The 23,595-nt window shown below is 51.3% G+C and overlaps 1 protein-coding gene across 5 annotated transcripts in view; it reads left to right on the forward strand.

Moving 5' to 3' along the window:
- The window catches only part of SGMS1 (sphingomyelin synthase 1), a 283,588-nt gene that overhangs the window by 258,946 nt on the left and 1,047 nt on the right, over nucleotides 1–23,595 (forward strand). For all 5 annotated transcript variants that reach the window (XM_060643002.3, XM_081790566.1, XM_078434126.2 and 2 more), the window contains 3 exons: nucleotides 4,670–4,787; nucleotides 20,792–20,945; nucleotides 22,981–23,147. In XM_060643002.3, the coding sequence (XP_060498985.1) occupies nucleotides 4,670–4,787; nucleotides 20,792–20,945; nucleotides 22,981–23,147 (439 nt within the window). The remainder of the gene's footprint in view (nucleotides 1–4,669; nucleotides 4,788–20,791; nucleotides 20,946–22,980; nucleotides 23,148–23,595) is intronic.

Below are 23,595 nucleotides of genomic sequence, written 5' to 3' on the forward strand. Positions count from 1 at the left end.
CTGACATTATCCAGGGAACCCAAGGGCTGGTAGCAAGGAAGTAAAGGGAGGAGAACATTTAAAACCTGTTGGAGTTTGGAGGGGCACCTGGGTGGCTCAGTCGGTTAAGTGTCCGACTTCAGCTCTGGTCTCGTGGATCGGGGGTTCGAGCCCCACATTGGGCTTTGTGCCGACAGCATGGAACCTGCTTCTGATCCTGTCCCCCGTCTCTCTCTGCTGTTCCCCTGCTCGTGAGTGTGTGTGGGCGCTCTCTCTCGCAAAAAAAACCAAAAAATCCCACTTTGGAGTAAATGTCCACAGAGCATGGGAATGGGGCGGGGGTGGTGAAGAAATTAAAACACAAGGATGGGATAGAGCGTACCAGGGAACTTCTCCAGAGTCTCCTGCCAGAGGACGGAGTGACAGGCAGCATCCTGGGAACCGAGCGGATGGAATGGCGGGCACAGAGGTCCTACCTGAGGCAGGAGGGACTTTGCACAGTAGATTCCAAGGGCGCCAGTGGCAGCGGACTGGGGTTGAATCCGGACGACAGCGGCTGGAACGGCGGGACGTGAGGTTGGACAGAGGCGGGCCGGGCTGTCCCGGGCCTCCTGGGCTTGGTAAGGGCTTCGGATCGAACTGTAAACACATTTGGCCACCGCTGAAGGGGGTCAGAGGCTGTGTTCTGTTTATCTGTTTCCAAAAAAATGATCCTGGCTCATCCGTGTGGAAGGGATTTTAGGGAAGCACGGGTGGTGTTAGGGACAACAGGTGCCAGGTCATTGTGTGGGAGTGCGGGCGAGACGGAACACCGAGGCGTGGCTGCCGCTCCAGACCCGCAGATCGAACCCCAGCGGGTAAGCAGACGTGGCCGTGCACGGTGGTAGATGCCTTTAGTGCTGGAGATCTAGATGGATCTGGTCCCGGACTGTGATAACCAGTGTGCCTACTAAATTATCATCAGAACTCTTAGTTTTTAGAGTTCTGGTCGATAGGAAATATGACGTAAAACCCTAACTTAGTGAAAAATCTGAGTTAAGTAGATTTTTAAACGTGATTTAAATGTGTTAGGATGTCACCTCATCTGTAGGTGCACAGAGTGTGTTCTCCAGGTAAAATTGGGGTTCCTTACACAATTTGACACCCATTTCCCGAGTCTTTTCGTGTCGTGTGATATATTTGTACTTCGGCTTAAACTCAGAGCCTCAGTCTCCCCATCTGTGAACTAAGGATCGTATTGCGTTGCAGGTTGCCTTAAGAGCTAAATGGCACAGAGCCTGGCATATGGGAGAAATCTGGCAAAATCCTGGTTACTGTTTGTAACAGCCTGGAAAGACACCTCAGTAGCATTTCTCTGATTCGTGAGGAGGAGGAGGAGGCGAGGTGTCCTTTTGCTGGTGAGGAAGTAATTTTCAAGGAAATTAGTTGCGGTGGCCCAAGTCACCAGGTGCACCTTTGTTAGAGGCCGAGCACCCGTGTGATGCCCTCAGAGCACCGGGTCTGCGTGGCGGACCCACGACTGCGCCACAGACGACGGGTCTCCCTGTCCTGTCCCTGCCACGTGTGCTTCTCTTGTTTCTCGCTTCTTGGATTGTTGCTTAGTCCACTGCCGTGTTTCAGGGCCCGTTGGTTCTAAGGGCCAGAAGCTTCCATAAAGAGCAGGCAGACCAGGTCTGAGCTCTGAAAGCATTTGTACGTTTTCTGGCTGTGGATTAGTTGAAAGAGACAGCTTGTGGGAAACAGAAGGACTCTCCAGTGTTTTAATTTTACACTGTAGTGTGTTGACTTCTTTCAGCCTTTTTTCCTGTAGAACTTTACAGACCATTGTGCCAGGTGCCAAAACCCACCTAACTTTGGTAGTATTTATTCAGGTTCTGAGTACTTTTTTCCTTTCTAAATTAGGGATGTTGAAAAGTTCACAGTCACCTGTTCTAGACATGACATCTCCTCTAACAAGTCTTTAATAATTGTCTGTAAAATAGTAATTAGTGCTTTTATTCTTGTACCCTTATAATCACATTTCACCAACGTGGATTGTTTCTGGTTTTTTTCTGTCTCAGGAAAAGTTGTAAGGGCCTATTAGTCAAGTAGTCCGCAAATAGATAGCCACGGCCAAAGACAAGTACCTGAGAAGGTCATGGTCAGGGCACAGTATCAGCGGACGGGGAACAGGCTTCTCTCCGGCGTGAAAGGAGAGATGACCCCACGCGAGAAGAACACCACTGTGGTGTCGACAGTTAGCAGTGTCTTGTTCTTGGCATTTGCTGGATTTCTCGTAATACCTCATCAACACTTTCTCTGTGGCTTTTTTGTTGCCTTGTTCCATTTTTAACTACTGTAAACCTTTTTAAAAAACACATCTCGAACTTTTGAACCTCTAAGTAAGTAAAACGTTCTAACGTGTGAAATTTTTGATGAAGGAATCAGTGCCTTAAGTACATACATTTCTTTGAAACACTTTTATGATCTACTTTTTTAAGTTTGTGGGGGGAGATCCTAGCTTAACTTTATAGATTGAAGATATTCTAAGATTAATTTTTAAAAGATTAAGTGATTCTCACAGCCACTTTCAACTCGTGGCCTTGTCAGTACTGATGAAGTCACATGAGAAATTCATTTGATTGTTTTCACTTCAAGTCAAAGAGTAAATGTGACTGAATCTTCGATGTTTGTTACTTTTAATTTTTTTCTTTTTTTTTTAAAGTTTACTTATTATTTTATTTATTTTTATTTATTCATTTATTTATTTATTTTTGAGAGAGAGAGAGAGAGAGCACAAGTGGGGAGGGACAGAGAGAGAGAGGGAGAGAGAGAATCCCAAGCAGGCTCCATGCTCCGTGTGGAGCCTGACACGGGCTCGATCAGATGACTGTGAGACCTTGACCTGAGCCTAAATCAAGAGTCCACCACCCAAGCTCCCCTTACTTTAAATTTCTTTTTTTAAATTTTAATTGTCGTCTTTACCCAGATTAACTGGTAGCAGTCACTTTGTTTTTCTACCCCTAGAGAGAGAAACAGATCTGGATAAACAGTTTTGTGTCTTAGGTCTTTCTTGGGTACGTCAAGTGAAATTGCAAATAATTCTGGTTGGTTGGGGCTGGGTGGTGAGAGAGGGCATTTCCTTGTGAAGTAAGATAATCTTTATAATTCACTTTGGTGTTTCGAGTGTTCTCGGTCATTCATGGGGTACATATTGTTCTCCACTATTGTCCTTCTCTGTATTGTTTAATTATATCGCGCCTTTTGTCGTACCGGGCGGCACATACCTTTCCAAGACCGCTCTGTGCTGGGTAAATTCTTGCACTTGGAGGTGGTGTGAACAGCTTCGCTAAGAGAAAGTAACACCACCTCTGTGGTGAGCAATTCTGACCCAGTTTCTGAAATGTGGGTGAGGGGGTAAAACACCCAGACTCCATCCATACGTCGTAAGTAACATACACCAACAGGTGCAGTTAGGAATGAAATGCCAGTGCGGTTGCGTGGGTTATTTTGTTCTTCTTTCATACTCCCACAGCCGGCCCGTTACTGAACCTGTTACTTTTGTTCCTCTCGTTACCACCAAAAATACGGGTGGCACCAAGTTCTCTTTCTAGTCCCCACTGCAGTAGGGACGTCCATCCTGCCTAAGAATCGAGCAACACCGTAGACTGTAGAGTGACTGAACGCCCAGGGTCCGAAAGGAAAGCCTGGCCCCTGTGTCTCAGACTTTTTTGTGTGTTTAACTCCGGCCGCTCCAGGCCAAGGAAACCCTTGAACTGCTCTTGGCGGAGGGAGGAGCCCCCAGGACCGGGATCGTGGCCTGTGGAAGAACAGGCTAGACGTAGGAAGGGAGGGACCGTTTTTGTCCAAGGATTCCCTGAAGTCAGTACAACTTAATCTAACTGAAGGTGACTCGTGTGGACCGCCAACTCCGTACCCCGTGCACGTGTGTGGGTCAGGTAATTCGTTAGAAAGGCTCATCAAGGTGAAGGACGAAGAGCCTCTGTGTCTCTTTCCTGCTTGTTTGGTCGTCCATCCATGTAACCGTCGTGCGTGTGTGACGGGGGGCTTTCCATATGGGATTTCTGATGCCATTACCCCAGGTTTACGGGTACACAGAGCACGAGTCAGAGATGTCCGTGGCCTGTCCCACGGCCACGTGGTTAGGACACGGAGAGGGGCGGCGGGCTCACATGCTGGCCCTCAGGCTCTTTGCCTTGACGTCATGCTTTCTCAGAGATCAGCTCGGAGAATCCCTTTCTGGGACATACGGGCGAAATTGTTCAGTGTCCTTGACCCATTCCTGGTCAGAAGAATTTTGAATTTGCACTTTAGTGCCATTGTACTTTTCTGAGCATTTTCCTTGTATGACAGAAGAGACTGCACGCGTTTAAGCACAGACACTAAGGCAGCTGTGACGGGGCGGGGCGGGCCCTTACGTCAGGCGAATGTCAGCTCAGGTTTAAGGCCTCGGGTAGCCTAATCAGTAGCAACAGCGAGCACTGGAGACTCTCTGGGCCAGTTAATAGTAAAAACCAAAAACCACAACATCGTTCTCAGAATCCTCACCGCAGTCTATTGGCTTTGATGAGAACGCTCTTATTCTAGGCTCTCAAGGAACGTCGGGTGGGTTGGCTTGGTCGGGTCACGGAGAACTGAAATGCACCTGCAGAATTTCCTGACTGAGTGCCCTGTTTTTCCCTTTCTCCAGGTCTATCATTAGCAGAAGATTTTTCTGCATAGTCGGCACGCTGTACCTCTACCGCTGTATCACAATGTATGTAACCACACTCCCGGTGCCCGGTATGCATTTCAACTGCTCTCCGAAGGTAATCTTTGCTCACTGTGATTTTCCCTGTGTTTTCTGTCTGTCCTCCGGCCCGGGGGTCCTTTGACTAAGGCCGAAGGTGGAAGTTTCTTCAGAGTGTAGTCAAGGCCCCCCCCCGCCCGTGTCTGGGAAGGTTACTGAGCAGTGTGGCCCGGCGCCCGCCCCCTCCCCCCTTCCCCACATCTCCAGGCCCCGCCATGCGCCCCAGCTGGGAGCATATGTGGTCTGGTGAGTGCGCTGGAGGCGGTTAAGCCGCGTGTGTGGGTGTAGCTCTTTGCTTTTCCTGCCAAACTTTTAAAATACCATTCGCTCCCTTGACACAGATCCAAGAGTTCGTATATGCTTTTTTCCCCTCTCTTGGGTGGAAGGTTCGGCCTCCAGTGATATTTTTTCCTTCTTTCTACTAATCCCTGCGGTGGTCATCTCTGACGGCAGAGCAGGAGACGCTGTCCCCTCGCGCCCTCCACCCACCCGAACGAGGTCACCGCTCCCCAGAGGCGCGTGTGGCCCTATCGATCTCTCTGGCGGCACAGAGACCTTTCGCTAACGTAAACCGTTCCTCTCTTACCGTCTCTGTTTTTCCACCCGGTTCACAAAATAACTTTTACCTTGCAATGCTTCCAACTAGGGAGGTCACTGGAACTTTTGAAATAATTAGCAGAAGATGGAGTTGTAAAAATGTTGGCTTGCAGCAAAGCTCTCAAGCAGTAAGGAGAGGCCGGCGTCCTCGGTTAGGCTGGGAGAAAATACGGGGTGCTCCGATGTGTTTGGAATGATTCTTTTTGCATCGCGCTGATGTTGGTAAAACACCCATGTCCTTTCAGCTCCCTCCCCTTTTATAAAGTTTCTTCTTTCCAGAAGAGAGAGTTTCTCTGCTGGAACCATGAAAGAGAGCTGCAAAACCTATTGGATTTTTGAAGCGGAGTCTTTATCATTTGAAGGTTTGGACCCCGCTAAGTTACGTGCTTACTTACCGGTCTCCCTTCTAAGACTCACGCGTGTGCCCAGGAGGGTGGCTGGTCCCCTGCTTCTCTCTTCCTCTGGTTCACTTCAGACGCCTCACCCTGGAGAAGCCGCCACAAAGAACAAGTGGTCCCAGCTTCCGCTCGTCCCTCACAGCAGCCCCACCGCCCTCCCCCTTCCACCTCGTCCCCTCTTCCTCCCGGGAAGCCAGCCTCCCTTCTGCGGCCTCTGAAAACTGAGTGCCTGCCTGGGGCTGCCGGGCTGTAGGAAATATCTTCGCCGGGAGGCTCCAGTGATGCACGTGGACTCTGGGGGGGAGGCTGGTGATCAGCCGTGTGTTCTCAGTAGTAGGCTGACAGTTGAGATGTATGTGCCTAAGTTGAGTTGGGCTTCTTAAAAAAAGTCTGCACGTCGAGAAGCGTCTCCAGCGGGGAGTGGGGCGCGCTCGTTTAGGTAGATGGGAAGTCTGGCCGGGCCCACGGACCGGATCGGCCGTGAGGGACTGTGCCGTGCGGCCATCCCCCTTGCCTGGCTCCCGCTCCGTTTCTCCTTACGGCCTCTCTCTGCCATCGCGCCCAGGCCGGCCGGCCCACGCCCGGGGCCTGTTGGCACTCACGGCCTGCCTGAGTCATAGGCAAATCCAGCCAAGGTCCCGAGGCTATAAAGAGTTGTGGCTTTTCTTGGTAAAAACAAGAGGTCACAGCAGGAACTGTGCCAAAAAACGAAACCTCAGACGTGCCTCTGGTTTATGGTGTTGCCAGAAATCCCAAGCGGGGCCGTCCCTCGTGATGGTCCTTTGGAAATTGGGAGTTTTTAAATAAAAGAACGTGGGAGGGGATGAAACGTGAGTACAGCTTAGCAAAAAAAGTGAGCACAATTAGTTACAATGTGTTAAATCTAATTCCTTTAGGCTCGTGGAAGAAAGGATTCAGAAAATAATTTTTATTTTAAAACCGTTCATGCGCGTCTCCCAGGGCAGAGGACCTCATGTGTGGAAGCTGTACGTGCCCAACCCCCCAGACGCCGTGATTATCAAGAGTGGCTACGTTAGCTTCATCTCATTTTATTTTGACGTATTTAAAAAATTAAAAGTATATGTGTATTTTTTTAAATGTTTTTTATTTAGTTTTGAGAGAGAGAGAGAGGCAAAGCTCGAGTGGGGGAGGGGCAGAGAGAGAGAGAGGGAGACACAGAATCGGAAGCAGGCTCCAGGCTCCGAGCCGTCAGTGCAGAGCTGGACGTGGGGCTCGAACTTGGGAACGGCGAGATCATGACCTGAGCCGAAGTCGGATGCTTAATCAACTGAGCCACCCAGGCACCCCTTGAGGTATTTTAAAACAGACCCCAGGTAATGCCGTTTCATGGCTATCTACTTTAGTATGCATCTGAAAATTTTGGACATTTTATTGATAACTTTCATGCTGTTGGTGTAGTCAACACGATCAACTGTCATTCCTCAGTATCGGCAGTTCCCAGTTCGTAGACCATCTTGGTTGTCTTAAAAATGCCTTTAAAAACATCAGTTTGGGGGCGCCTGGGTGGCTCAGTCGGTTAAGCGGCCGACTTCGGCTCAGGTCATGATCTCGTGGTCCGTGGGTTCGAGCCCCTCGTCGGGCTCTGTGCTGACAGCTCAGAGCCTGGAGCCTGTTTCGGATTCTGTGTCTCCCTCTCTCTGACCCTCCCTCGTCCATGCTCTGTCTCTCTCTGTCTCAAAAATAAATAAATGTTAAAAAATAATTTTTTTTTTAAAAACATCAGTTTGTACAAGTTACAGGAGCCAACTTCCTTACATTTAGTTGATCTGTCTCTTAAGTCTCCAATTCTAGGCCAGTACTCTCTCCTTTCTCCCTCTTTTCTTGTTTTAAGCCCACTCGTAACCCATGGAGATCAGACAGGCTATTCCGTGGGGTATCCCACGTTCTGGATTTATCCAGTTTTTCCTTTGTAGTGTCGATTAGCCTTTTTCTGTCCTCCATTTTTTCTCTAAATAGAAAGTTGGCTCTGGAGACTTGATTCCAATTCAGTTGTGACTCCGTCGGCAGGAATGGTCCCCAGGAACAAGGGAATGGTTTCTGATGCTGGACAGAAGAGTCGGGGAGGCCACGGAGGCCGGGGCTGCCCCTGGCATGGCGGGCCAAGCTCGAGCAATCGAGTGACCAGTTGAGGACTAGAACAGTGTCAGAAGGGGGAGAAGGGGTGCTAGAGGGGGACCCTGGACATCAGCTTTGCTGCTTCAGAGCCCTGCCCACGGCTAATCAGCCAGGATTGAAAGGAGCCTCAGGAAGTCACCCCGCCCTCCATAGCCTCGCCTCCAGAACAGCCTCGCCCTGGCCCGTTGCACAGAGAGGGGGCTTCTCACCCCATAAAAGGACAAACCGACCGAGTAACGAGTAGTGGGAAGAACTGAGGTCAGAGTCAGGACGGTCTCACACAGCCCCTTCCCAGCCAGGGCAGTTGCGTTGACCTTCTCAGTTCCCCAGTCTCCTTAGTGGCTGCACAGCACTAGTGACACTTTCTGGGTCTGTCTGAAGGAGCTCGGGGGAGACGGCAGCTCATAGGGCTCAGTCGGCGGAAAACGCCAAAGGCAGGGTATGCTTCAACCCTACGCCCTGCCCTGTCCAGTGGATGTTCGCATCACGGGCTGGCCTGCGTCGCACGCCTCCAGGAGCCAGTGAGCGAGGAGTGAGCATGGGGGACAGAGATGCCTGTGTGGACAGCGCCTTGGCCCCCTGGTGCAAGCCCGCGCCCTCGCGGTCCCTGTGCAGAGCGCTGCAGCGGCTCGTGCTTGGCCGTCCCCCGGAGGGAGGGCAGGAGGGCGCAGGTCATACCCCTGGGCAAAAACCTGACGTGGGGAATGAGGGTTTCACAGGCCCCTTGGGTCTTCCCACTGGGATAGTTATGCGTGAGGCGCTTGGGAGACCCCTGAGTGTGGCGCCGTCTAGGACGGTTAGCGGTACGGGGTCAAGGTTGGGCGAGCACGGGAGCCGTCACGTTCTGCATGCGGGCACGTGAAAAGGCCCGAGACAGGGCGGGAAGTAGAGCCTCCAGAGGCGAGAGCTCCCCACGTGACCCCTTTCCCAGCCTGTCGGTTGGTGGCCCTCACACGGTGTCCCGGCGTCATTCAGCTGCGTGGGACGAGTTGGGCCTTAGAAGACGCTTTGTGTGTGATGTCGTCTGTCGGTTCTGCCGTCATGTTGGGAGTCCTAATGCCGGTGCCCAGGACGTGGGGCTTCCAGGAGGAAGGGCCCGGCAGGCTCGTGGCACTCAGTACGCTCATCTCCTGGCCGTGTGCTCGGCACTCGGCAGGACCGTGACGGGCATGTGCGGTGACCAGGGCACGAAGGACAGAGGCCTCCGTCAGTGCTCCCGCCACAGAGCTGAGCCCCCCTGGGGACATGCAGAGGGGAGTCGCGGTGTGCAGATGCTCAACGAGGAGCTCCTGGGACGCACGTGTCCTCTGGCCTAGCGGACGCCAGCCCGTCACACCATCGGCCCCGTTACCGTCATCAGAGCTTTTCTGCCAGGAGCGTGTGAACCAACCAGAACATAGCCACTTGCCTCTTGTTCCCGCTCTTTCAGATCCAGTTTTAAAAAAGAAAACGCAACGGCAAATATTTGCGAATTCTGTGGTGTCCTTAGCTTTCCGTACGAACGTTGGCTCTGACCGCCGGGGCAAAGGAAGACCCGCCCCGGGCCCCAGGTTCGCGCACGGCCCACGGCTGACGGAGGAGGTACCGTGGGGCTGTTTCAGCTCTCTCGCCAGTCACCCTGTGAGGGAATCCGTGGCTCAGATCACGTTGAGGTGCATGCTGGGCTCTGCTGGGTGGTCTCCGTGGTGACCTTGGAACAGAGAGGGTCACGGTCACATGGCAGCAAGGGCGCTCAGCTGGCCGGTGCCGTGATCTGACACGGCGTCTTAGTGACGTGGTTCTCCTCAGGTACGAAGTTGTGTTTTCTTCCCTGCACCCCCGCCCCCATGCACTTGAACGTGGCCCGCCGTTGGACAGGCTGTGTTTGGGTGGCAGCGGGGGTTCACTGTTCTGCGGTCGGGACAGAACGGCCTCCGTGCTCTCTCCTGCCCGCGTCCCAGAATCGAGAAAGGTCCAAGCTCCTGCAGCCCGAGGTTGAGACGTGGAGGCCCCGCTCCCGCTCTGCAGGGACCTCATGGCCTCTTCTGGTGCTTTCTCAGGTGGCTGCCCCGTGGCAGGCGGCCCTGCACGCCCGCCGATCCCAGGTTGTGACGAGGTCCCGCGGGCCTTGTCGGCCGTGAGAACACGGCCTGCGTCCCTTACCAAAGTAGCTTCGTGTCCTGCTGTGGAATCGTGTGGGATTTAATTTGTCAGTGTGCGATTTCACCTCATTTTCTGCTTGCTGCCCTGTTTCTTACCGTCGTCACCGTGACCCCCCTTTCCGTGTTCAATCTCACTTTTAACTATTTCTCGCAGGTAATTTCCAGACCCTTCCCCATCCCAAGGCTCTTCCTCTGTCTGCCTCCAATGCTCTCTTCCTTTTTCAGGGACAAAAAAAAAAAAAAAAAAAAAGAAATGCACTGGATTGTTTTCTCTCTTAAAAAGATTATTTTTTTCCATTTTAAAGAAACTACACATTTATTGTAGATACACTAAAAACAATACAGGAAGAGGAAAGTTTTTACAATCACTCAGAGCCCTGTTTACTGTTAATGTTTCCGTATGTTTATTAGTCCTTTATGCATCGTCTTACGTATTTCTCATCTTGCTTTCTGTGCAGTTATTCCCAGTTCCTTATAGTTTACCCTTGATATGTGCAGTTTTACATCATTTTATAAGCCTTAGACTTTCTGCGTGGTTTTATTTACGGGACATCCCCAGAGAGCCCCCAGATTGTGAGGCAGGGAGATTGTTTCCTGAACAAGCATTTCTAGAGCACCTGCCCTGTGTGGGGTGAGATTTGAGGATACACAGGTCAATACCACAGGGGCCTCCATGGGCACCCAGGTTCCCCTGAGTCACCCGGCAGATCGCCGTCACCTGCCTATGGTGCCCGCAGAAGGTAGCATATACTCTGCTGGGTGTCGGCCGTCCCGGCCAGGTCTCAAAGGGTGAGGAGTTCACCAGGTGGGGTTGAGCCACGGGGAAGTACAGAGGAGGCCTGGGGAAGGGGGGTGACCCTGGGTGTGGGCCCCAGTGGCAAATGGCCAGGGATGAAGCCGGAGGGGCGCGGTGGGCAGACTTGAGGGGTCTTGTCACCCTTCCGAGGAGCCAGGCTACGGGGGAAGGCATAGCAGGAGTGAGAGGTGGTCACCTGTGCCCCTTCGAGGGACCCTCCAGCTGTCTGGGAGGGAGGGGGGACAGAGGACTTGCCCAGGTGCCGGATGCCGGGCCCCTGTCCTGAACACCCTGTCGTTTGGCACCCCCGGGGGTGTGAGGGAGTTACAGTTGATTCAGAGCTGCCCACCCCCCACCCCCCAGCTGTCTCCCAGTTATTGTCGGTCTTTAGTGACGGGGCAGGGAGTCTGGCCACGTCTCGGGTCGTGAGGGAGGTGATGAGGCTGCGTTGCCACTATGGCCTGATTTAGAGGTGAGGGGGAGAGGGAGGGCTGTGTTTGGGGGACACTGGGAAGGTGACAGGTTTTCCACGTGGCAGCAGCTGTCTAGAGTAAGCAGGTCACCAGGCTCAGAGAACTCAGTAGGCACCCCAGGGAGACCCACAGGTGGTGGCAGATGGGTCTCCAGGAAGCGTTTTCCACTGTGTCAGAGTAGGGGCAGATGGACAAATGGACTTGTGTCCTGAGGGAAGGGCTGCCTGGCCACCGCAGGCCAGGGCGTCCCATTGAGAAGCCATACTCCCTGCTGGAGAGGTTCCCGCTGGCCGTGTTCGAGATAATTATAGTATCACAATGAAATAATGACAGTAGTTGATTATACTACATTAGAGCAAAAAAAGCTTTTAAGAATTGAGGGAGAAAAAGGTAAAAGAAATACTAGAAAATCACCATTTGTAACGACTACAGTAGTAATTCAAGCAGGAGCCATTATTGGTGCTAAGGCCATTAGGTGAAAGGTTGAGGGCATGATACTTAGCTAATTTGGAAAAGAACACAAACTGCTTATTAATTATAAAGGGGCAGAGGTGCGTATTTGGTGGAGAAATCCGGCAGGCACTCCTGTAGCCAAGTGATCAAACCGGTCACGGGACAAATGATGAGAGATGCTTGTCGCTATGGTGTGCAGAGAAGGGCCTGCCATTTCTGTAATATTCCTGCCAATAACATTTCACCTGGACTTGAACATAAACAATCAGATAAACCCAAATTGAGGGACATTCTGTAAAGAAACGAGGCTGGACTCTTCAGAAATATCAGCGTCATAAAAACAAAGACCGAGAAACTAGCAGACTGGGAGAAATTAAGACTGTGACAAGTGTCCTCACTGTGCATTCTCTGATCAGACCCTTGGCCGGGGCATAAGAGCTGTGAAGGGCATTCCAGAGATGTCTTAACTGGGACCATACTGCCTTGTTGTTAAAAGTTAGGAGTGTGACAGTGGAGGAACATGTCCTAGCATATTCAGTTTGTCCTCAACTGGTCCAGGAATAAGAGGGAGAATGGAGCAAGGGTGGCAGCACATCGATGATGGAGAAGGCTAAGCACAGAGTCTGTGGGTGTTTATCAGACACACGATTCCCAAGGATAGCGGCTCAACTTAGGATTTTCTGATTTTACAGTGATACAGTGAACACATTTTCCACTTACATTTTTCAACTCACTGTGGGTTTATTAGGAGGCAGTACAGTCGAGGAAGACCTGTACTATCCTTCAGATTTAGGGATTTTCCTAATAAACATCTGAGGGAATTTGCTTATAAATTTTTGCTTCATGAACAAGTGAGGCTAAAGGATCGCTCAACACTAAAAGCAAATGTACTTTTGTTAAAGGGATTAGTGCCTTGCTGAAATACTGGATTTATTTAATGTAACAAATAAGAAAATGGGAAATCTGGAGCCAACCTTTTTTAAAGATTTTGTGAAGCTTTGGTAAGTCTCCTTTACTAGAGGTCATAAAAAAAATACAGAAGTTTTTAGGGGGAGGAAGGGAGGCTGGTTGGGCATTTCGTGTTTTATTGATGATAATTAGAGAGACCGTGCCCCCACAAAATAAAAAAAAAAAGAAAACAACCCGCATAGTATTAGAATGGATGGATACACTTGACAATGGAGAGGTGCAGAGAGCCAGATCCTTCAGACCTTAAGGGAGGGAAACGTCTTTTTAGAAGTTGCACGAATGTGTTCTAAGAGGACGCGCAGTGAAATCTCGCCACATCAGTGGAGGTGGACGCGATATTTGTGGGTGGAACGAAGTCTTCCCAGGAATGAAGCAGTTACCACGTGGAGGAGAAGGGTTCAGAAAAGTGCCTTGTGACCACGGACGAGAGTCGGTGAGGGCCGCGTGGACAGCCACCCCGATCTGGATTGCTGGGTGCCGGGGTGGGGTTCTCCCCGAAGGACATGGTCATTGCCATGCTGCCCGAAGTTTGGACGCACTTTATAACGGAGCAGGCACTTGTAGCAGACCTCCCCTCACCTTGGCTGGGGGTGCCGTGGGCGAGGAAGTATCATTCTTGCCGTCTTCCAGACGAGAGAACGCTGAGGCCGCGTTGGGCAGAGTGTCCGTCCAGATCCCCCCGGACGCCGGACCCCGACCCGGGGCTTGTGCTCCTGTGCAGGCAGACTCAGAGACTTTGGGAGCACCCCTCCGGCACAGCCCAGCCCAGGGCGAGGAAAGTCAAGGACAGGTGGGAAACACCTTGTTAGAGAAGGCGGAAAACGTGCCCTTGGCTTGTGAACGATTTCCATGAGAACAGCTTTTATAGAAACGGGGAAGTTTGATTTAAATGGAAAAAAAAAAAAACAACCCACTTATGGAAAGTGGCTCTTCAGCGAGTGCTCCTGTGCACCTGCCTGGAAATGACGTGCGTAAAGTGGGCTGGATTTCGTGAGAACCGCCACCACAACCTGGAGATGCTCTGGAGCCTTTGTCAACTGGGGAGGCGTTGGGGACAACAGCAGGCCGTCTGTAGGGCCCCAGAGGCAAGCTCGCTTAGGGAGGGGAGAGGTGGGATCTGAGCCCAGACGACTCACTGGGTGAAACAAAGAAACAGCCTCTCTGCTGATTTGCTCATCTGTGAAATGGGCGTCACGGCCTCTGCACCAACCACCCCACAGGCTGGTGCAGATACAACCAGATCATTAATGGGGAAACTCAGTGGAAAAGTTGGACTCTCCATCCCCACGAAAGCTAATGTTTTCGTACACAAAATCCCCCTGTTACCACTCCCTTTCTCCTGCCCGCTCAAGTAGTGGTAAGACGGTGTGAGAAATCGTGCGGGGCGGGAGTACGGAATCACAAGAACCGTTCACCCAACCCGCAGGCACACCACCTCTCCCGCGAAGGACGTTCTCGTAACTCCTGCTCGTTCTTACGGACGCGTCATTGGTTGGGAGGGCTGCCCCGCCGGGTGACACGCAGGGAGCGGCGGAGTCTTGCCGTTTCGGGCTCCATCATCAGGGGGAGAAGCTGAGGGAAGCCGCAGTGTGGAGCGTGTGTTTCTCAGCTGCAGGTGCTTGGGCGTGATAGGCATGCCGCCAGCCCTTCCGTGCCTCGATGCCTGCTTCCCTAGCGGGTGTGCCTGTGGTCTGGGGGCTCAGAGCGGCCTTCTCGGCTTGTTGTAGAGGAGAGTGACTTTTCTGTTTGGCGGGGAGATTGCTCTTCAGGAATGGGACAAAAAGTTATTTGCCCTGATGGTAGTAGGTGGATTCATTGAATGATGGACTGATTGAATGAATGAATGAGTAATTTGAGAGCTACCTGGCTGCATGGCTTCGCAGTGGGGCATGATCACAGGACGTAACCTCTGAACATCTGGACAGGAGGAGGCTGCTGGAGGAAAGTTGCTCCGCGTGTACCCAGGTCCTGGTTTATGCAAAGCTGGGGGGTACCGGCGGTGTGCAGGGGGCCTGCAGTGCCTCGGACAGTGGCAGATGGGGTCCCAGGACTTGGGTCCCCTCCCCAGCTCCAACACTGAGCAGCCGGCGGATGGGACCAGCCGTGCCGATTTTCCAGGGCTTCTGCAGGGCGAAGCCTCGGTGAGGGGCACGGATTATACTCGGTAGCATTTCCGCTCCCGTCGCCTTGCGGCCGTTCGTCAGGGTTAGAGCGGAGCCGTTGGATGACGCAGCCTTATTTGGTGAGCTCGGTTCCGGCGGGTGTGCCCTCTCGGGCCAGTAGGGGGTGAGTGTCCCTGCTCTTCAGGTGCAGCAAAGGGAAGAGGCAAGTGGGCTAGACCGTGTGCGAACCGGGTGATGGGGAACAAATTCTCATCCAAGCGCTCTGGTACTCAGCCCTGAAAAGTCGGGGAAGCCTGCTTTCTAATAGCCAGGGGCTCACTGGTTTCTGACTGTACTAGATTAGTCTGTGTCATTAGGAAGCCTCTCCCGCCTCCTCCTGCTCGCGGTTTCTTCCTGTGCCTTGTTATTGCTTAAGCGATTTGGGCCAGTTTACTTCTTAGCCATTCATCAGATGCTGAAGAAAATTGCTGTATTTTCACCGAAAACTGACTTTTCTGTGTCCCTAAGAGACGATAATTCACAGAGTGAATTACTACAGCTGTGTAGCGTCTACTGAGACAGTGGTTTGTGTGAACGTCCCCCAGAATATCTCTGCTTTCAGAAATGAACATTCAACAGCCTCCTGTTGTGGGGGGCGGGGTACTTTTCCAGCGACAGTGGGGTGAGCGCAGTCCATGCTCTTTCCCACCGACTGCAAGTAAGAAACACCCCGCAGAATGTTCGCAGCAGCTTTTTGAGGATGCTGCAGGAGGGGGGCAGGCAGATTGGGGAATGAAACTAAAGGAAGCATGAGAGGGAAGACCAGAGTTCCCGTTTTTTCCTCTTCTTTAGTCTCTTCCCGTATGTCCTGCCTGCACTCGAAGGCCGCCGAGATCCCACAACTGGAGACTTCCAAGAGAATTCCTCTCTTTCTAGCCCAAGGAGCGGGGACTTCTAGAAGTCCCTTTGGGACAGAGACTGGGAGAAATCCTGCCAGCTGCCATTGAAACCCTACTGACGTGTAGTTTGTGCATTCTACGTGTTCTCTGTGCTTGTTTTTAAAAAAATACAGTTGATTATGCCAAATGTTTTGTTATTTCCTCGATAAGAGATGATGTTTATGATACAAACTTACTACACAGGCATTATAAACTGATTTCGTTCATAATTTATTACGCAGTCTTAGCCCAAGTCAACGCATTTGAATCACTGTGGTGTGAGTCTAACCAGTCACCTCAGATGGTGGTTCAGTAGGTTTGAGAATCGTTTTATAGGGACTCCCGATGTTGCCAGTACTTGCCAGCCTGGGCTTCGAGTAGCAAGCAAGCAGTTATTTAATAACAATTCCTGGTTAGATTGTTTCCACTCTGTTCCTTTTATATGTAATATCATAGTGGGAGAGTTCTACCTAAAGCGTTCATTCCCATCTGGGATCATTTCTTTGCGGTAGGCTCTGAGACTCCGTGTAAACGAGTCTCGGGCGATGCGGTTTGGATTGCCGGTCAATATCGATGATGATTTTTGCAGGAGAATTTTGTAGTTTGTCATAATGATGATGCTCCCCAAGTAGTAGGTGAGGAAGTGGAGGGTTAGACTGGTCCGGCTGCCTCGGATCACCCAGCTAAGTGGCAGAGCCCAGTCTGCCCGCCACCCCTCCCGGCTGGCAGGTGCATTCGGCTCACCCCCCCCTCACCCAGCCGCTGGGCGTGCCCCGCCAGCCCCAGCCCTGCTTCCGCTTCCCTCAGCCTTGCTAACTTGATGTGCGAGCAAAGTTTGTATCTGTTTGTTTGGCAGTCTCCATGCCTCCCGCTGGTCATATCCTTTGTCCTCTGATACATTTTGTCTCCCACGTTGGTCTTATTTACTTGGTTCATATGGTCAGTTTCCGTGAAAAAGATGTTAGCTGGTTTCTGTTCCGGTTGTTATGCAACATGTCTTTTACTTTGTTTGCTTTTTTTTTTTTTTTAAACATAATTAAAATTTTTATGTGGCCATAGCCATCCACCTTATTTTCCTGTTTCCCACTAAGCTTGAAGAGACTGCCCCTCCCAGAGGTTTGACAGCCATGGAAAGAGATTTTTTAAAAGAAAGCTTAGGTGTTTTAAGGGCACTTGGAAGAAATGCAGCATTAATTTTCAGCTATTTTTTTCTCGATGCTGTGTTTACCTGGTAATGTCTCCCTCCTCCCCACGCGTACAGGTTCCCCACAAATATTTTCGTGCTAAAATGGGAGGGCAAATTACGGGGTGGTGGTGCCTGAGAATAGGATTTCTAGTGTAAAAAACACAGTTTTTGGAAAGACAATCTGAAATGGAATAAAATGAAAAGCTACCCAGGCTTTTGTTGCCATAATTTTCCTCTTTATATTATGCATTGTTATGACAGAACTGGACCCAACTTTCCATTTAAATCTTTTGAAAAATTTCTATCGTGTTTATTACATATGTGCAATTAAAAAAAAAAAAACAAAAAAAAAACGGGCACCTGGGTAGCTCAGTTAAGCATCCGACTTCAGCTCAGGTCATGATCTCACAGTTCATGAGTTTGAGCCCCACGTCGGGCTCTATGCTGACAGCTCAGAGCCTGGAGCCTGCTTTGGATTCTGAGTCTCCCTCTTTCTCTCTGCCCCGCCCTCATACTCTCTCTCTTTTTCCAAAAATAAGTAAACATTTTAAAAATGTTTTTAAACAAAATGGTTCTGTACAACTTTCACGACACACCGTAGCCACCCGTCCCCCTGAGCCCTGACCAACTCCAGCCCACGTTCCTAACTGCTTTCAATAATTTTAACTGAAGCTGGTGGTGCTTATCTTCATAGCTTTTTACTTTTCACAGGTGTGTGTGCGTGTGTGTGTGTGTGTGTGTGTGTGTGTGTGTGTGTGTGTTACCCTGCGGTTATAAGGGACACAGCAGTTCCGTTTCTCTGTTTTTCTGATGGAAGTCTTATTATTGACCTCCTACGGGAAGGCTGGAGGGAGGGTCCACGGTGCCCCAGCTCCCACCCCCCCGGTGGGCGGTCCTGCTTCCTGTCCCCTCTTCCCTGCCCGGGTCTGGATTTCTGTTCTGACTTAACTCCACATTTCGTGTTCACACTATTAGTTTCTAAATGCTCTTCGTAGCCAGCTGAAGTCATTTCCTATAATGACTCTTGTGCACAACATTTTGTTTCTTAGAGAGTTAGTGATTGCCTTGCCTTTTGCTTTCTTAGTGTTCTGTGTGCACACTCACCCCCATGTGGTTTCACCTTCCCGCGGATGACCCTCGCACCCGTACCCACCTCCCGCCATGGTTCACTGTGCAGGCTCACAGCCCCTCGGCTCTGCCTTCACTGACCACCTAGCAAATCCTGTCTCTTCTTTTTTTCTGCTCTTTCTGCTTTACAAAGCGTATGCTCTCTAGTTCCCTGAAGAGTATGTAGGTGGTAAATACTATGAGATCTTGTGAAAACAGCTTTAGTCGATCCTGTACTGCAGGATCGCTTAAGAGTATGGCTGGGCAGGGGCGCCTGGGTGGCTCAGTCGGTTAAGCGTCTGACTTCAGCTCAGGTCACAATCTCGCGGTCCGTGAGTTCAAGCCCCGCGTCGGGCTCTGGGCTGATGGCTCAGAGCCTGGAGCCTGCTTCCGATCCTGTGTCTCCCTCTCTCTCTGCCCCTCCCCCGTTCATGCTCTGTCTCTCTCTGTCTCAAAAATAAATAAACTTAAAAAAAAAATTAAAAAAAAAAAAGAGTATGGCTGGGCATAGGTTGCTAAGTTGAAAATCATTTTCCCACGGAACTTGGAGGCATTTTTCCAAAGCCTTCTGTCTTCCAGGATTGTTTTTGAAAAAGCTGACTCTTTGATCCTTTGTATGAAGCTTGTTTGTGTGGTTTTTTTTTTTTATAAATACATCATGACTTTAATTTTAATGTTTACTTATTTTTGAGACAGAGAGAGAGTGCAAGTGGAGGGGAGGGGCAGAGAGAGAGGGAGACACAGAATCCGAAGCAGGCTCTGGGCTCCGAGCTGTCGGCACAGAGCCCGATGCGGGGCTCGAACTCACAAACCGTGAGATCATGACCTGAGCCAAAGTTGGCGCTTAACCGACTGAGCCCCCCAGGCACCCCAAGTATGAAGCTTGTCTTTGATTTCTAGAGGCATTAGGGTCTCTTGCTAACCCCCACTGCATACCTGAAATCTCGTGGTGCCGAGTCTTGCCGTAGAGGTCTGTTTTCTTGTGGTGACCCTTTGAATTTGGAAATCTGTCTCCTCTGTGCCATGTGTCCAACCTGCCATCCTTGACTAGAAATGTTGATACATTTTCTTAAAGGGAAATTGTAGCAGACCACGTGTCTCCCAAAGCCTGGCATGTTATCAGTGAAATGTTGAAAAGGGTCAGGGTGATTAATTTAATTCTGGTTAAAAGTGACTCGTGTGCTGGCAACCTAAGATACAGACCGTTTGACATAGCAAAGAAAAATGGCAGGGAGTGTGTTGTTTAAGCCTCTGATGACTCTGGCGTGCAGCCCAGACTTGCATCAGAGACGGAGGTTTATCCGTGAGATTTTTTCACTCTTGCTGAAAAGGAAGAGCACACGGTTCCACTCATGTGATTTCGGTAGATTGAAGGTACATCCAATCAGTCCCTTGTGTCGCTTTGGTCGCTGAAAGTCCCGTTTGACCTCCTCAGCATCCAGCATCAGCTGGGTCCGTAGAGCCGCTGTCCTGTGAGCTGAGCACGGGGACTTGTCCCAGATATTTCCCCCCAAGTGGCTCCCGTCGTAAGCCGCGATCAGTTACTCTTTCTCTGTCAGTGTAATTTTAAAAATGGGCCAAGCGTCTGCTGAAACGTGCTCCAGAAAGCGCACGCACGCAAGGACCGGCTGTGGCCACACGCTTCCTCTCTAGTGAACGTGCACGGCAGCCTTCGTGGGGGGTTTACGTGTCTTGACGGAAGCTCAAAAAGCAGGAACATTCCTGTGCGCCTCCTCTCCTCAGCACCCACACCAGGCGCTTCTGTGAGCACGCGTGGGGGGCGTTAGTTCTGTTGCTCCCTCCCTGGAGGGACCTCTGTGTCACACCGACTGACCCCTCCCCCTTCAGACTCCAGTGACGAGTGCGGACTGTCACCTGTGCGTCCGACCACTGAGCTGTAAATTGGGGGTTCCCGTGACCCCCCCAGATTTGGTTAGTTTGCCAAAGGTTGCTCCCAGAAGTAAGGAAAACATGTAACTTACCAGAGACCCGGTGTATTATAAGAGGATGTAACTTAGGGCAGCCAGACGGAAGGAATGCCCTGGGCGAGGTCTCTGGGGAGGGGCGTGGGGCTCCCACGCTCCCCACATCTCTACTTTCTCATCAGCCTGGCCGCTTTCTGAACCTCCATCCTTGTGGATTTCTGTGGAGGCATCGTTATGTAATAAGCAGGATTTTTTTTTAATGTTTTTATTTATTCTTGAGAGAGAGAGAGACAGAGGCAGAGCATGAGCAGGGGAGGGGCAGAGAGAGAGGGAGACACAGAATCCAAAGCAGGCTCCAGGCTCCGAGCTGTCAGCACAGAGCCCGACGCGGGGCTCGAACTCACGAGCTGTGAGATCAGGACCTGAGCAGAAGTCGGACGCTTAACCGATGGAGCCGACCAGGCGCCCCTGTAAGCAGGACTGATGAGTCACTGGCCATCCACCTCCAGCCCTCGCCCCTCCCTGGTGGTCCAGCCCTCTGATCACGGGGTTGGCTCTCCGGGCATCCAGCCCCGACCGCCCTAACCAGCTCTCAGGTGCGGGTGAAAGCGGCTGGTTGTGACTAGCCACAGATGCCTTTTGTCTCGGGAAATGGCAGAGGTGGTGCCGAGAGCCACGTCCATGGCCAGGTGTGCGTTTCTCGGCAGAAGTCAGGGTATCGCAGGGCCTGGCCCTGACCGGAGGAGGGCGCCACAGCACCCCGGGGTGGACTGGTAACCCTCTCGTCTCTCCTCTCCCACAGCTGTTCGGAGACTGGGAAGCACAAGTGCGGAGGATAATGAAGCTCATTGCCGGTGGCGGCCTGTCCATCACCGGCTCTCACAACATGTGCGGGGACTACCTGTACAGCGGCCACACGGTCATGCTCACGCTCACTTACTTATTTATCAAAGAGTGTAAGTCGAGGACAGCCCTCCGGCAGCGTCCCCACCGCACCTGACACCGCGGGCCCCCGGCGCGGGGGGCGGGGTCGGGGGGCGGGGTCACCACTCTTGCCCCTGGGGGGGGGGGGGCGGGGGGCGCCTGGTCTCCTCTGGTGTCGGCAGAGCCTTCGGGCTGCGCTACAGCTGCTGGAAGGAGCTGGGAGGAAAGCTCGTGAGCCCAGGCCTGGTGGCACGTGATGTAGACCGCGTGTCACCGCCCTACGCTGCGCGTGGGGGTCAGCGAGGTCTCTGCCCTCATAGAAGCCGGGGGCTCAGGGACACTAAGTGATGCAGGCGCCAAATGGGAGTCTCCTTTAAAATGTACTAATAAGGGCCGCCTGGGGGGCTCAGTCGGTGAAGCATCCGTCTCCTGATTTCGTTTAAAGTCGCAAACCTCCCTTCCCCTTCTCGGTTTCTGATCCTGCTTCTCCTGTTCAACTTTATTTTTTCACAGCATTTAACACCTTCTAACACAGTGTAAAATCTCCTTCTTTATTATAATTATTTTTTACTGTGTCTCCTCTGTCCCAGGAAGGGATCTCCCCCAACAAAGGCAGGCCCTTTGCCTGTTTTGTTCGTTGATCTCTATACCCAGAGCATTTCCTGTCCCAGGCACATAGTAGATGTTCAATAAATACTGGTTAAACAAATGACTAGTTCTTTTTTTTTTTTTTAATTTTTTTTAGTTGTCTTTATTTTTGAGAGGCAGAGAGAGACAGAGTGTGAGTGGAGGAGGGGCAGAGAGAGAGGGAGACACAGAATCCGAAGCAGGCTCCAGGCTCTGAGCTGTCAGCACAGAGCGTGATGCAGGGCTCGAACTCACGAACCGTGAGATCATGACCTGAGCTGAAGTCAGACGCTCAACCGACTGAGCCACCCAGGCACCCCCAAATGAGTAGTACTTGTATGCTGTGAGAAGCCAGTGAAAGTCTAACCTTTCTCCCCCTGGGTAGGGAGGACGGATCACATTCAAGTGACATTTTTGCGTAAAACTTCAGACCCTCTTCAGCCCATTCTTTGAGAATGCAAAGTGGGAAGGCCTGGACAAATAGAGACTATGGTGCTCCCCTCAGGTGGGAGCTTCCAAATCAAGGTACGGACAGGTATTGACCTGACACTACCCTGCCTTTGAATGCACTTGCACCAAAATCCCCAGGCATTTGGATTCTTTCTTATTTCTGTTTGAGAAATGGAATCTGAGACTCTTTTTTTTTTTTTTAATATATGAAATTTATTGTCAAATTGGTTTCCATACAACACCCAGTGCTCATCCCAAAAGGTGCCCTCCTCAATACCCATCACCCACCCTCCCCTCCCTCCCACCCCCCATCAACCCGGAATCTGAGACTCTTAAAGAGTTTCAGGTCAGTGTTTAGTCACAAAGCTTGGGAAGCAAGTAAGACAGTTGGATCAATTCTAATTGCCTAGTCCGTGTGTAAGGATCTGTAGACCAAAAAGTATTGATTTTTGTTTGGAGCATTAACCCCAAATTATTTATAAGTAAGTTGAATGAGACGTCAGTGGACAGGCTTTTTTTTTTTTTTTTTTTTAATGGAACACGACGCATTATCCTCAGTTGTCCTTCTCAACTGTCTTTATATGTGAATCAAGCAGTAGCCAAGTATAAATTACAATGCTAATAAAGTCACGTCATAAGATAAGCTGCTTCCATTCTTTTTTTTTTTTTAACACTTATTTGTTTTTGAGAGACAGAGATAGCGTGCAAGCGGGGGAGGGGCAGAGAGTGAGGGAGACACAGAATCTGAAACAGGCTCCAGGCTCCGAGCCGTCAGCACGGAGCCCGACGCGGGGCTCGAACTCACAGACCGCGAGATGGTGACCTGAGCCGAAGTCGGACGCTTCACCGACGGAGCCCCCCAGACGCCCCAAGCTGCTTCCATTCTAACCTTGACTACACATAAGCTAAGACCCTTAAATTTGCAGCCCAAACGATCTGTTTTCAGACGGAAAGGTCAGAGTAACCGGTGTGAATCGCTCCTCTTTTCAGACTCCCCTCGACGACTGTGGTGGTACCACTGGATTTGCTGGCTCCTCAGCGTGGTTGGGATCTTCTGTATTCTCTTAGCGCATGACCACTACACTGTGGACGTGGTGGTGGCGTATTACATCACCACAAGACTCTTCTGGTGGTACCACACTATGGCCAATCAGCAAGTGAGTTTTCCCCTTGTCTGATTACAGCTTCCCTCAATGCCTGGCCTGGCGGTGCTGGCTTGGGGGCGGGGGGACGTGCAGAGAACCCACGGATGTCTTAGGCCTCTCTCCAGGGGGGCTAGGCAACTGGGATTGCGTGGTCTTTCGTGATGCTGACCCACTTCGCAACAAAAAATGAGCAAGAAACGTGTTAGTAGAGTGACGCAGAGATCGCATCCTTCTAGAACAGGTATCACCGTCCCCCGTCCCTGACAAATGCCTTCCAAACTGGGCCCCCCTGCTGTTTGATTGGCACCCCTCCCCTCTTCTCCTGGCCTGGGCCCCTGAGCAGCTGAACATTTAACTTCCATCGCAGAAGAGTAACAGAGACGCTAACTGGGGCGCGCACTTACGGACAAGAGATCGAGGAAGCCACGCGTTCTCCGTGCGCTCCCGGAGTTGGAGTTCT

The sequence above is a fragment of the Panthera onca genome, chromosome D2 (genome assembly GCF_046562875.1).
Source record: "Panthera onca isolate mPanOnc1 chromosome D2, mPanOnc1 haplotype 2, whole genome shotgun sequence".
In the NCBI taxonomy this organism is placed as follows: Eukaryota; Metazoa; Chordata; class Mammalia; order Carnivora; family Felidae; genus Panthera; species Panthera onca.